At 44.8% G+C, this 10,485-nt stretch overlaps 1 protein-coding gene across 1 annotated transcript in view; it reads left to right on the plus strand.

Annotated features, from left to right (window-relative positions):
- LOC115467384 (glucagon-like peptide 1 receptor) overlaps window positions 1-9,629 on the plus strand; it is a 166,154-nt gene extending 156,525 nt beyond the window's left edge. Inside the window, 1 exon segment of the mRNA XM_030199257.1 lies at window positions 9,417-9,629. Within this exon segment, the coding sequence (XP_030055117.1) occupies window positions 9,417-9,629 (213 nt within the window).
- Window positions 9,630-10,485: the final 856 nt, after the last annotated feature.

A 10,485-nucleotide genomic window follows, 5' to 3' on the forward strand; every position in this document is an offset into this window, starting at 1 on the left:
CTTAGGTTGCTCATGAGTGTTGCAGCTCTCGTCATTGCCTCTTCTGAAGAAGCTGCTGCTTCCCCAAGAGATGAATTCCACACTATGTGGTCCTTCGTGTATTCTGTTCATCCTTCGGTGTGACTAGAGTTCAAACCCCACTTCTTCCATTCACTTTTTTTGTAATCTTCACTTTTCACTGCATCATATACGAAACTTAGGGGTCAATATTCAGCCAGCGGCAATGAGCAATTTTTTTAAATTAGATTCAGATATCCAGGTAGCAGCAGTGCATTCACTCTGCAACTCCTCGGTACCTCTCCATTCTTATCTTTCCGTACACTCCTCCCCGGGAACACCATTCACTCTCTCATATCTGTACCCTCCTCCTCCACCGCTAGCTCTAGACTCCGTTTCTTTTATCTTGATGTACCATATGCCTGGACTAGACTTCCTGAGCCGGTACATCAAGCTCCATTTCTGGCCATCTTCAAATCTAGGCTAAAAGACCACCTTTTTGATGCTGCTTTTAACTCCTAACCCTTACTCACTTGTTCAGTACCCATTTTTACCATTCCCACCTTAGTAATTCCCTTATCCCTTATTTGTCCTGTTTGTCTGTTCCAGTTAGACTGTAAGCTCTGTAAAACAGGAACTGTCTCTTCATGTTCTAGTGTACAGCTCTGTGTATGTCTAGAAGCTCTATAGAAATAATAAGTAGTAGTAATAGTCTTTCGGATTCCAGAATCTTGCTACTCTTTGGAATTCTGGAATCTTGCTACTCTTTGTCCTTGACCCTTATTTGTCCTGTTTGTCTGTCTTAGTTAGACTGTAAGCTCTGTAAAACAGGAACTGTCTCTTCATGTTCTAGTGTACAGCTCTGTGTATGTCTAGAAGCTGTATAGAAATAATAAGTATTAGTAGTAGTCTTTCTACTCTTTTGGATTCCAGAATCTTGCTACTCTTTGGGATTCTGCATAGAATGTTGCTACTCTTTGGGATTCCGGAATCTTGCAACTCTTTGGAATTCTGGAATCTTGCTACTCTTTGTCCTTGACCCTTATTTGTCCTGTTTGTCTGTCTTAGTTAGACTGTAAGCTCTGTAAAACAGGAACTGTCTCTTCATGTTCTAGTGTACAGATCTGTGTATGTCTAGTAGCTATAGAAATGATAAGTAGTAGTAATACGTCTTTGAGATTCCGGAATCTTTCTACTCTTTCGGATTCCAGAATCTTGTTACTCTTTGGGATTCTGCACAGAATTTTGCTACTCTTTGGAATTCTGGAATATTGCTACTCTTTGTCCTTGTCCCTTATTTGTCCTGTTTGTCTGTCCTAGTTAGACTGTAAGCTCTGTCAAGCAGGAACTGTCTCTTCATGTTCTAGTGTACAGCTCTGTGTATGTCTAGTAGCTCTATAGAAATGATAAGTAGCAGTAGTAGTCTTTGAAATTCTGGAATCTTTCTACTCTTTCGGATTCCAGAATCTTGCTACTCTTTGGGATTCTGCACAGAATGTTGCTACTGTTTGGGATTCAGGAATCTTGCAAATCTTTGGAATTCTGGAATATTGCTACTCTTTGTCCTTGACCCTTATTTGTCCTGTTTGTCTGTCTTAGTTAGACTGTAAGCTCTGTAAAACAGGAACTGTCTCTTCATGTTCTAGTGTACAGATCTGTGTATGTCTAGAAGCTCTATAGAAATAATAAGTATTAGTAGTAGTCTTTCTACTCTTTTGGATTCCAGAATGTTGCTACTGTTTGGGATTCCGGAATCTTGCTACTCTTTGGGATTCCGGAATCTTGCTACTCTTTGTCTTGTCCCTTATTTGTCCTAGTTAGACTGTAAGCTCTGTCAAACAGGAACTGTCTCTTCATTTTCTAGTGTACAGCTCTGTGTATGTCTAGAAGCTTTATAAAAATGATAAGTAGTAGTAGTAGTCTTTGAGATTCTGGAATCTTTCTACTCTTTCGGATTCCAGAATGTTGCTACTCTTTGGGATTCTGCACAGAATGTTGCTACTCTTTGAAATTCTGGAATCTTGCTACTCTTTGTCCTTGACCCTTATTTGTCCTGTTTGTCTGTCCTAGTTAGACTGTAAGCTCTGTAGAACAGGAACTGTCTCTTCATGTTCTAGTGTACAGCTCTGTGTATGTCTAGAAGCTCTATAGAAATAATAAGTATTAGTAGTAGTCTTTCTACTCTTTTGGATTCCAGAATCTTGCTACTCTTTGGGATTCTACATAGAATGCTGCTACTCTTTGGGATTCCAGAATCTTGCAACTCTTTGGAATTCTGGAATCTTGCTACTCTTTGTCCTTGACCCTTATTTGTCCTGTTTGTCTGTCCTAGTTAGACTGTAAGCTCTGTGAAACAGGAACTGTCTCTTCATGTTCTAGTGTACATATCTGTGTATGTCTAGTAGCTCTATAGAAATGATAAGTAGTAGTAATAGTCTTTGAGATTCCGGAATCTTTCTACTCTTTCGGATTCTGCACAGAATGTTGCTACTCTTTGGGATTCCGGAATCTTGCTACTCTATGTCCTTGTTTCTTATTTGTCCTGTTTGTCTGTCCCAGTTAGACTGTAAGCTCTGTCAAGCACGAACTGTCTCTTCATGTTCTAGTATACAGCACTGCGTACGTCTAGTAGTGCTATAGAAATGATAAGTAGTGGTAGTAGAATATTCAGGTCATTGAGTTATGTGGCTATGGCCAATAGTCAGTGCCACACCCACATAGCTAACCAGGCAAAGTTTGGGCTTCTAGTTATGCTGTCTTACTTGCCTGGTTAACTATGAGGGTATCTCTGGATCCCGCATAACTCCAGCCTGTTCCCAGACTCTAACCCTGCTCTGCTCCAGAACTAACTAGCGAGTGCTGTGGCAGTAAAAAAGGGTTATTGAGTGGCATTGTCCAGTTCAGTGCTACTGAATATCCCCTCCTGATCCACTCAGCATGAGTTAACCCGGCAGGAGCCTCTCCAATCAGTTACATCATTTGGAATATTGGGAACTTATATTGTAAGCCCCTTGGGACAGAGAAATACGTGCTGTACCTGAATGTAACTTGCCCTGAGCCCTGAGTTTGGATCGGAAAGACAAGTGCATTTAAAATCCAAATGAGGCCACAAATAACTGCAAAAAGAAAAATGCAACACTTAAGGGCTCATTTTCAAATGAGAAAAAAAGTCCAAAAAGTGTCATAAAGCACCTCCCTTCAAGTTCCAAGCCCCCTCCCTCCGAATTTTAAAAGTCATCTATGTTACCTCGTCGGGGTTATGGCGGCAGCAGCGGTAAAAAGCATGCAGGCTCAGCACTTAGTTACGTTTTCCCTTCTCTCTCTCTCAGCTCTGGCCCTGCCCTTGCGGAAACAGGAAATGAGGGCGGGACCAGAGCTGAGAGAGAGAGAAGGGAAAACGGAACTAAGCACCGAGCCGAGCCTGCATGCTTTTTACCGCTGCTGCTGCTGCCCTAACCCCAATGAGGTAAGATAGATGACTTTTAAAATTCGGAGGGAGGGAGGGAACGAACTTCCGGTGGGTGAAATATTGGGGGTGCTCGAGCACCCACAGCACCCATGGAGTCGGCGCCTACGCTTACCAGCCTCTATGACACTCTCAGATGTTAGTCAGGTCTATTAGAGCAGCATGAAGGTCCCTGGAGTAGTGTAGTGGTCGGTGCAGTGCACTATGGAGTGGGGAACTCAGGTTCCTATCTTCCTCTACCTATCACACTTGTGGTGGAAACTGTGACCCCTCCTAAGGACACCAAAACCCTACTTTACCCGCATATAGGTGCCCACTTCACCCATAAGGGCTATTGTAGTGGTGTACAGTGGGGGACAGTGGGTTTTGGAATGCTCAGGGGACAAGGTAAGGGAGCAAAGGTGAGATGTGTACCTGGGAGCATTTTTATGAAGTGCACAGAAGTGCCCTCTAGGGTTCCCCCATTGCTCTCCTGGGATGTCTGGGGGACCAGTCTACTAAAAATGCTGGCTCCTCCTACATCCCAATGGCATGAATCTCTAGGTTTTGCACTTATTCATATTTTTTTTTTAATGGAACAAAAACCAAGATGTCCAAAGCACAAAACCTTGTTCAAAATAGTATTACAAAAAAGAGACCTTTTTCTTTTTCAAAAATGACCACCTTTCCTATTTGGATTATGAATGTTCTGTGCTGTAACCCCAGGATGAAGTCATGCTTCTGGGATGCCAGCTAGCTAGGCGGGCAGAGAGAGACCAGAAATGGGAATAAAGGAAAACTCAATCCCATTATGTTAAACTGTATTTCCATGCACCTATGACATAGAAAAAACATTAACTAATCGGACTTAGACATCATATTGACTTAAGACGTCAAATCGGACTTAGGTGTCATATCGAAAATGCCCATCTTGGTCTCGTTTAGATCCTCCCTGGGGGCGTTCCTCCACTCTTTTGGGGCTCCAGAGGATAAATGCCTCCAGAAATCTGGGTTCTTGCTAACAATGCTTGTAATAAGGGCCTGGTTAGGAGGGGTGTGTGGGAGGAGGATACAAATATTCTGCACAGCTGAAAAACAGAAATTCAGGGGATGCAGGATGAGGGGCCATTACCGTCTTCTGCGCCACCCATGGACTGCCATATAAGGGTTCAGACACAAGTTTGCCTTTCAACACCGTAGCTGTTCATTCCTTTGTACCTTCCTAACTCATTGCTGGGTGTTTTATTGGGGGGGGGGGGGGGAAGTTGAATAATACATTTTCGTATACTTTTAAATCTTAGCTTTTATTAATGTTTGATATACCACCCATGGGATGAACTTTCAGAAGAGTTTACAATAACAAAAATATAGTAAGGAGAGAAAGGAAGAAAAAAAGAAGCAAAACTACATTTTATCTACAGGATAGGAAGGAGAAATAAAGAACACTGCAGCGCCCAGGGGCGTAGCCAGACACCCAATTTTGGGTGGGCCTGGGCCCAAGATGGGTGGGCAGAAGAACTCCGCCTTGTCCCACAAGTGATTTGGTATCATGGTCTCTCAAACATCTCCCACCCCCGCATACCTTTTAAATGGCTTGATTTTCACCAGCAGTGAGCAGCAACTAATACACAATGCTCATGTTGGCCCCACACCCTTCCCTCTGATGCATAGTAACATAGTAAATGACGGCAGATGCACGGTGCATCCAGTCTGCCCAACAAGATAAACTCATTTTACATGGTACGTGATACTTTATACCTGAGTTTGATTTGTCCTTGCTATTCTCAGGGCACAGACCGTAGAAGTCTGCCCAGCACTGTTCTTGTATTAAAAGTTCTGAAGATTCTGGAATCCTAAAGAGTTACAAGATTCCGGAATCCCAATTAGTAGCAACATTCCATGTAGAACCCCAAAGAGTAACATAGTAAATGACAGCAGATAAAGACCTGTACGGTCCATCCAGTCTGCCCAACAAGATAAACTCATTTTACATGGTATGTGATACTTTATACCCGAGTTTGATTTGTCCTTGCCATTCTCAGGCCACAGACCGTAGAAGTCTGCCCAGTACGGTTCCTCTACTAAAAGTTCTGAAGTTAACGTCTGAGCCCCTTAAAATTTACACTCCAGCCCATCTATATATCTATTCAAGCATGATCTGGGCGTAGACCCTAGAAGTCTGCCCAGCACTGTTCTTGTACTAAAAGTTCTGAAGATTCTGGAATCCTAAAGAGTTACGAGATTCCAGAATCCCAATTAGTAGCAACATTCCATGTAGAACCCCAAAGAGTAACATGGAGGGGCATAATTGAACGAAAACGCCTATCTCCATGGGCGTTTATCTCCAAGAACGGGTCCGTGAAGGGGCGGACCGAACCGTATTTTGGGAAAAAATAGACGCCCATGTTTTATTCAACAATGTGTGAGCTGGGCGTTTTTGTTTTTCAGCGATAACGGAAAATGAAAGCGCCCAGCTCAAAAACGAATAAATCCAAGGCATTTGTTCGTGGGAGGGGCCAGGATTCGTAGTGCACTGGTCCCCCTCACATGCCAGGACACCAACCGGGCACCCTAGGGGGCACTTTTACAAAAACAAACAAAAAGGTAAAAGAGCTCCCAGGTGCATAGCACCCTTCCCTTGTGTGTTGAGCCCCCCAAATCCCCCTCAAAACCCACTGCCCACAAGTCTACACCATTACTATAGCCCTAAGGGGTGAAGGGGGGCACCTACATGTGGGTACAGTGGGTTTGGGGGGGTTGGACGACTAATAAGCATTAAGCAGCACAATTGTAACAGGTAGGGGGGATGGGCCTGGGTCCACCTGCCTGAAGTCCACTGCACCCCCTAACAACCCCCTAACAACTCCTCCAGTGACATAAGTACATAAGTACATAAGTAGTGCCATACTGGGAAAGACCAAAGGTCCATCTAGCCCAGCATCCTGTCACCGACAGTGGCCAATCCAGGTCAAGGGCACCTGGCACGCTCCCCAAACGTAAAAACATTCCAGACAAGTTATACCTAAAAATGCGGAATTTTTCCAAGTCCATTTAATAGCGGTCTATGGACTTGTCCTTTAGGAATCTATCTAACCCCTTTTTAAACTCCGTCAAGCTAACCGCCCGTACCACGTTCTCCGGAAACGAATTCCAGAGTCTAATTACACGTTGGGTGAAGAAAAATTTTCTCCGATTCGTTTTAAATTTACCACACTGTAGCTTCAACTCATGCCCTCTAGTCCTAGTATTTTTGGATAGCGTGAACAGTCGCTTCACATCCACCCGATCCATTCCACTCATTATTTTATACACTTCTATCATATCTCCCCTCAGCCGTCTCTTCTCCAAGCTGAAAAGCCCTAGCCTTCTCAGCCTCTCTTCATAGGAAAGTCGTCCCATCCCCACTATCATTTTCGTCGCCCTTCGCTGTACCTTTTCCAATTCTACTATATCTTTTTTGAGATACGGAGACCAGTACTGAACACAATACTCCAGGTGCGGTCGCACCATGGAGCGATACAACGGCATTATAACATCCGCACACCTGGACTCCATACCCTTCCTAATAACACCCAACATTCTATTCGCTTTCCTAGCCGCAGCAGCACACTGAGCAGACCTGCATACAGGGAGCTGGGTATGACATTTGAGGGTGAAAATAAAAAGTTGAGAAACTTCATTTTTTGTGGTGGGAGGGGGTTAGTGACCACTGGGGGAGTCAGGGGAGGTCATCCCCGATTCCCTCCAGTGGTCATCTGGTCATTTAGGGCACTTTTTGGGGCCTTATTCGTGAGAAAACAGGGTCCAGGAAAAGTGTCCTAAATTCTAGCTAAAAACGCATACTTTTTTCCCATTATCGGTGAAATGCGCCCATCTCTGTTCGGCAGATAACCATGCCCCAGTTCCGCCTTCGCCACACCTCTGACACGCCCCCATCAACTTTGTCCGCATCCACGACGGATTGCAGTTGAAAACGTCCAAAAATCGGCTTTCGATTATACCGCTTTATTCGTTTTTGTGAGATAAACGTCCATCTCCCGATTTAGGTCAGAACTTGGGCGTTTTTCTCATTCGATTATAAGCAGGATAGTAACATATTAAATGACGACACAAAAAGACCTGTACGGTCCATCTACTCTGCCCAACAAGATAAACTCATTTACATGGTACAGTATATGTTACTTTATATGTATACCCGAGTTTGATTTGTCCTTGCCATTCTCAGGGCACAGACCGTAGAAGTCTGCCCAGTACTGTTCTTGTACTAAGTTCTGAAGCTAACATCGAAGCACCTTAAAATTTACACTCTAGCCCAGCCCTATCTATTCAGTCACGACGAGGGCGTAGACCGTAGAAGTCTGCCCAGCTCCCGTTTTGTTACCAATTACCAAGTTGCATCAGTTTCCAATTGATGCAACTTCCTGTTTTCGCATAGGCGAGAATACATCAGAGGGAAGGCTGTGGGGCTGGTGCGAGCAGTATGTATCAGTCACTGCTCACTGCGGGCGAAGATCTGCTATTTACAAGGTGTGCAAGAGGGACAGTTGTTTGGAGTTTTCGACTGGTGGAGCTTGGGGATCCCCTACCAGTCACATCACAGGTGTGCTGCTACTGGGTGGGCCTGAGCCCAAAGTGAATGGGCCTGGGCCCACCCTTGGCTATGCAACTGGCAGTGTTTTTATTCTCCATTGTTTACTAGAGAAGGTTGCATAAGGTTTTGAGACAAAAAAAAGCGGGGCCACCACAATTGAGAAAACTGAGCCTTCTGTGGAGGATGAAGGCTTTCTTTTGGTATAGCCGAAGATGCCTTAGAGGAGAGACTGATAGAGAACAAGGGAGGAAGGAACACGGTTGCCTATAGGCAGGAAAGAAGGGAAAAGAAGAGAATGCTGGGTGGGGGAAAGAGAAACAGATGCTGCTGGGTGCAAGAGAGTTGGGAAGACTGCTGGCAGAAAGGAGAGACAGAAGGGAATACTAGATGGGCATAAGGGAAGAAAGAAGGAGATGCTGGGTGGAAGAAGTAGGAAGACTGCTGGCAGGGGAGGCAGGAGGGGATAGAGGATGGACATGGGCAGTGGTGTGCTGGAGCGGGCTCGCGAGAGCCGTTTGTTAAGTTTTTAAGAATTTGGGGAGCCGGTTGTTAAAGTAGGCCTCCCCATGGCTACTTTAACAACTGACTCCCAAAATGTGGGCTTGGGCCCCCTCCTGAATTCATTTTTACTTTGCTGGCAGTGACGCTGGCCCCACCAGCCAAGTAAATAGACTGCTGCTGCTCCCTGCTCCTTGTTTCTGACTCTGAGCATCAGGCTGGGACTTTTCATGCAAGCACAAGAAGGTTCCATCATGCTGCTCAGAGCCAGAAACAAGCAGCAGAGAATGGTGGCAGTCCATTTATTGGCTGGTGGGGCTCGGCAAAGGTATGCCTAGCATGCCCGCATAAGGGAGGGGAGAGAGAGGCATGTATTCCCCCCTCCCCCCAAATTTCAGGGCCAGCTATGCCTGGAGGGAGAGCCCATTGTTAAAAATTTACCAGCACACCCCTGGACATAGGAAAAGAAAACGAAGATGCTGATCTGTGGTGAGGATGAGAGGGGGAAATTGAGGAGTACCAAGAGAGAAGGGGATGCTACAGGACAGGAGGAGAGAGTACAGGAGGGAGGAAAGAAAGGGATGCTAGACGGAGAGGGGATACTGGGCAGAGGGAACAGAGTAGGGGGATACTGGTCAGGAGAGAATGGAACTTGGTAGGTTATCTTCAGAATGGGGTCCCTGCACCTAGGGATACAAGCTATGTCAATCTGACCCTGGAAGCAGCATGAATTTTAGTAGACTATGTTGAGACTCACAGATGGCAGGGAAGTGATAAGGAAACCTTCTCTAATTCTACCAACAGTGGTTACCAAGCTACACACCAATGCCAGCCCCTCCTTTTACTAGCGTTGCTTGCCTTACCGTGCCTTGGTTTCCTTCCTAGGTTCAAGCTGAGTTTCAGAAGCGTTGGGAACGCTGGAGACTGGAACACATGTACAGCCAACGGGACATGAACAAGAAACCTCTACAGTTCCCAGCCAACAGCCTGAGCAGTGGAGGCACCCTTGGGAGTACCATTTAAGCCGCTATTCCCAGAGACACGTTTAAGGAACACTCTAGAAACAATCTGTTGAACTCATGTGACGTGGCACTTTAATCGGGAGGCACCCAGGGTCCTGCTCATTCCTTCTGGGTGCTGAAGTCATGAATCCTCCTGAATTCAGAAACAAGAGATCTCAGTAATGCGTAGCTTCCTGGATTGCTTAATGAGAGCAGCCTCCTCATGTAGCTCCTTCAAATCAGAAAGTTTAACCTCCAAAAGGTTGCACATTTTCTTTCCAGTTAATAATCAAGAGCTACATTGTCCAAATATTACCTAGCAAGCAAATTATAGGTCAAATACAGGGTAATAAAAGGTTTGTCTGTTAAATCTGAGGAAAGGGTTGACTGGTCACAAAATTACATCCATTTCAAAAACTGGATAGCTATAGGGTTAAATGGACTTACTACAAGGTTCTTCCCGATTTATGTGTGATTTCTGGCCTCTACTACGGTAAACTTTGATTTCTAACAAATATGAACTATTTTTGCTACAAAAGGCAGCAAGCTACCAAAATCTACAGTGTACAGTGGTGGAAATAAGTATTTGATCCCTTGCTGATTTTGTAAGTTTGCCCACTGACAAAGACATGAGCAGCCCATAATTGAAGGGTAGGTTATTGGTAACAGTGAGAGATAGCACATCACAAATTAAATCCGGAAAATCACATTGTGGAAAGTATATGAATTTATTTGCATTCTGCAGAGGGAAATAAGTATTTAATCCCTCTGGCAAACAAGACCTAATACTTGGTGGCAAAACCCTTGTTGGCAAGCACAGCGGTCAGACGTCTTCTGTAGTTGATGATGAGGTTTGCACACATGTCAGGAGGAATTTTGGTCCACTCCTCTTTGCAGATCATCTCTAAATCATTAAGAGTTCTGGGCTGTCGCTTGGCAACTCGCAGCTTCAG

Source organism: Microcaecilia unicolor, chromosome 3, assembly GCF_901765095.1.
Source record: "Microcaecilia unicolor chromosome 3, aMicUni1.1, whole genome shotgun sequence".
In the NCBI taxonomy this organism is placed as follows: Eukaryota; Metazoa; Chordata; class Amphibia; order Gymnophiona; family Siphonopidae; genus Microcaecilia; species Microcaecilia unicolor.